At 50.1% G+C, this 4,133-nt stretch overlaps 1 protein-coding gene across 1 annotated transcript; it reads right to left on the bottom strand.

Annotated features, from left to right (window-relative positions):
- Window positions 1-437: 437 nt before the first annotated feature.
- Window positions 438-3,332, bottom strand: FSST1_009134 (uncharacterized protein; the record flags this gene model as incomplete). The annotated part of the gene is made up of 4 exons (XM_083226080.1): window positions 438-1,479; window positions 1,533-1,660; window positions 1,711-1,845; window positions 1,926-3,332. 4 exons carry the CDS (start codon window positions 3,330-3,332, stop codon window positions 438-440), a joined length of 2,712 nt encoding a protein of 903 aa, XP_083085095.1.
- Window positions 3,333-4,133: the final 801 nt, after the last annotated feature.

Here is a 4,133-nt window from a genome sequence, read left to right on the forward strand (position 1 = left end):
GCACTGTTTACTGTAGGTACTGTACATCAGGCCACATGTGTTCGCATCTATTTCCATCTCAGGCACGTAAGTGTTCTAGATTCTCCCGGAACAATGCAGTGTGGTAGCATCAAGGTGACATAACAGTAAGGCTGCATTTTCAGGTTGCCTTTGACCTCCTTACTTTGCCAATTTGTCGTATCCCACGGCTTTAACACTAACTACCAAGCCAACTGTAATTTATTATTTCTCGGCCTAAAATAGATGTAATCAATTCTGAAGGTAATACCACTTTACCATGGTTGGATATACACGCATTTGTCCATGTTGTATGCTTTTACTCCTTCTTGCAAACTCCTTCGCTAACTCGATATACGTGGGGGAAAAGACCAAATCACTTTTGTTGTAAATTCAATTCAAAATGGGCACCCCATTCCCTTCTCCTCCTAGATCGTCACCTAGAATGTCTTCATAGTCACTTGGCCATCAACTCCAGACTGCAAGTCAGCAAGATGTCGACACAACCCTTCGACTAGCGGAGGCATAGCTTCGTTGGTCGCAGGGTAGTTTTGTCGAAAGACGAGTCGACACAACGACAAGACTGCCGCATAATTCGACACAGGCTCCAACTGAGAGCGCATGCTTCCTAGAGACTCCAGTGACGGTGTGCCCTGGCCAGTTTCCAAGAATTTCGTCAACTCTCCAGTCTCTGATCCATTGAGTAGAATCGTGTCGTCGTCTGTCTCTTTGTAATCGTTCATTGACTGCTGAGAGACCAGGCCATATGCCCACAGAGTAAGACTAGCAAGATACACGACCATGGCGTTGAATCCTCGCAGTCCTGTTGGCTGATACTCCTCAGCGTATCGAAGAACCTGTCCAGCATGCCAAACAGCATACCGAGACTCTGGTTTAGACAGCCAGGTCTTTTCCAATAATTGCGCAGCTTTTCGAGACTCCTCTTCGCCCTTCCTGCCTGCAAGCCGCTGCACATCATTCAGCGAGACATGAAGGATCATCATAAACAATTCCGAAAGGAGCAGAAGCTCTGGGCCGAAAGTCCGCACTTCTTTGACCTTGTCCGAAAACCTTCGCAGGTCGCTGTAAAGGCTGTGGTAGAGGGTCTGTGCCCACAAAGGAGTATCAGAACCGGAGTGATCTGAAGTCGAGCTGTGAAAGGGAGCAACTGCACAACGGTAAGCCCATACTTGTCCCCACAACCCATGCAGGGCAGCTTTGCAGCAAGTTTCGACATCCACCCAAGCATTAGTTTCAGCCACAAAAGACATGCAATCTCTAATATCCGAAAGTCGTGGGATATCGCCAGCAGGCAATGGCCCTTTGACCGAGTTCAAATCCCACCATACCTGTGGAGTGCTGGCCTTCCAGAGATCATGAGCAGCGGGGAGCGCAAAGTCAAGCTCACTGTACGCAAGCACAGGCCCTTTCCACGATAAAATCGATGTCTGCACATCGTGTAAAAACGCCCGAATGGCTAGTCTATAATCCTTAGTCAGTACACCATCAGATTCAGCAGTAGTCGTATAAAGAACCTTTTGCAGGATTCGATTGTGATGAAGTTTCGCCATTTCGACTCCAACATTTCAGGAGAATCGTCAGTGTTAGGCGTATAAATATTTGTGTCTGACGTGAAGCTCGTTCTGCCGGTCCTTCGAAGCAGCTACTCAATATTAGTCTACCTATCAAGAATCGACATCGCAGCAGACTCACGACCAACAGCTGAGGGGCAGAGATTTCTGCTGCCGCTGTTTGCCGGTTGAATCCGCTCCATTGTCCAGTCTCCAGATGAAGCATAGAGGCTTGGAGGAGTATCATGTCCCGTGCTGCTACAGACGATGGTTCCAGCTATCGATGGTTAGCTGACTCGTTCCTCTCATGTTATACCGAAACACAATCTTTTTCGGCCTGCTCTCTCCAAGACATACCTTTTGGGTCATGCCTGAAATGAGTTCGTGAAGGGCTAGACCAAAGTGCCATATCGCAGGACTAGAGATGTAAGTAGCCCCATGTGAGACAATGGCAGAGATAAGGTCAAAGCTGGTTGTTACCATATCCAAAGACGATCCGTGAATGAAGCCCTCGCTTTTGGGACCCTCGACCGCAAAATGTGTTTCAATCATGTAGTTCAATAGCTCAGCTGATGGGAATGATGGCACTCGGTGTGGGGTAGGGTTGTTAGCAAGGACCATGGCAAACAAGCTATCCCGTGAGTGAGATGAGACTACGTTCGAGCGAAGTGCTAAGCTCCCTGCTTGGCTGTTGGTCTTAGAGTTGATCACCCACGCCGAGCGTCGAAGGGGTATATCCTCTGGCGTCGCATTTTTACGGGACTGGCGAGAGCGTTTGGCTCCGTTCCCAGATTCGGGGCTTTGTGCGTTCGTAACAGATTGCAGCACCTTGAGGGATCCAAAGTCCACATCCCAGGAAAACCCAAAGTCTGGAAACAGTTTTTGCGACATCGCAAAGTATATTGACTCCTCTGGTACATCTTCGTAACTCGGCGCACTGATGAACGAGGCGCCAGTGTATTCCAAAGTAGTATCAATTGCATGTTCTTGGTTAGTGATAGCCGACTGTGATAAAGCATAAGCAGCATCACCAGCGGTAAATACCTGGCTATCGTTTCCACCAGCTGAAGTCATTGTTGTGCTCTCTGAGGGGGACATGCCAGCTTGAGACTCTGACGTCCGGTACTGATTCCCTCGTCTTGCTGGCATCTGGCATGCCAAACTCTTGCTGCGACATCGACTACATGGCTTCTGATCCTCGCATTTTGCCTTGGATGCTGCGCAATTGAGACATGCTTCAGCAGCGCGGTCGCTCCTTCTGATAAAAGGACGATCCTTGGCGGTACCGTCTCGGTCGTGAGTAGTTTCGTGCCGTGTTAAGAGATCGGCGCGATTGAAACGTTTAGGGCAGCGAGTGCATTGGTACGGCCGAGCATTTTCGTGGGACCTGAGATGCCTTGTCAAGTGATCGGCTCGTTCGTAAACACGGCGGCAAATATGGCAGACGTGGGACGGCGACGATGCGGACGCATCGGAGAGTTTTCGTTTCGAGGGCAGTGCAGATGGGGTTCTCTGGGGCGTTTCCCCCAGAGTCTGTCTTAGGGCGGGATCGAGCTGCTGTTGGAAGAGCTGGTGCTTCGAGGGCGATGATGGCAGTAGAGAGTTCTGCAATTCGTGTTGTTCCTGCTGTAAAGGCGGCTGAATTCTTTGGTGCTGGTCGGGGACGGGAACGGGTGTTGCTAGGGAGAAGAGCGATGAAAGCAGCATGTCCGAGCCAGCGGCATCGCAAAGAATGTCGATGCCATTCTGTTCAGTGGCTGCCATTGAGTCCAGGGCCTTTGTCTGGTATACCCCTTGCCTCGCCTCGGACAGAGTAAAGCAAAGTCAAGTCGAGCAAAGCAAAGTAAAATAAAGCCGAACCGAGCCAAGACAAACCGGACCCTGCAGGGCTGTTCCTCACCACAAAGAGAATAGCACGGCCAGACTTGTTCGAAGACGTCACGCGTAGCTTATCGAGCCAGAGGCGGCAGGGATTGCTAATCAGGTAATCCCGAAGGTTCAAAGCGAATTCAGGCGAGGCAGTTGAAACAAATTGAAAGGAAGTTGTGGTTTCTCGGAAGAGAGGGGGCGGGGGCGGGAGATGTGACAAGCGTTTAGCGGATTTTGGTGGGGTACTTTCCCGCGGCTGTTTATCCTGTCAGATCAATCTAATTTCATTCACCACCACAGGAATTGGCGCTGGTCCACCTTCCGGAGCCGGGCTAATTCGACGGCCGGCATTTTCGCATCTATGTCCGAGTCTGTCAAAACGGACACGGCCACCCGAGCCCGGACCCGATGTCTTAAAACTTACATATACTGTTCTCAACCGTATAAGGGGGGACATCTAACATTCAGGATTCGCCATCTCTCGCTAGCAAAAAGAAACTTTTGTGTCATGTCACATTCGTGATGCATTTCCGAGTCATTGCGACTGCACACATACTCCTTCCAACACAGTATAAATCAAGCTAACCAAGGCATCCCTTGCGTATTTCTGACGGACGGGCTAAACTTATACCCTTGCGCAGGGGTAGCAACTGACAGCATGTTAGCTCGTCACGATGCCCGGACCAGGCATGTCTA

The sequence above is a fragment of the Fusarium sambucinum genome, chromosome II, assembly GCF_050947815.1.
Source record: "Fusarium sambucinum isolate potato_lamoka chromosome II, whole genome shotgun sequence".
Lineage (NCBI taxonomy): Eukaryota > Fungi > Ascomycota > Sordariomycetes > Hypocreales > Nectriaceae > Fusarium > Fusarium sambucinum.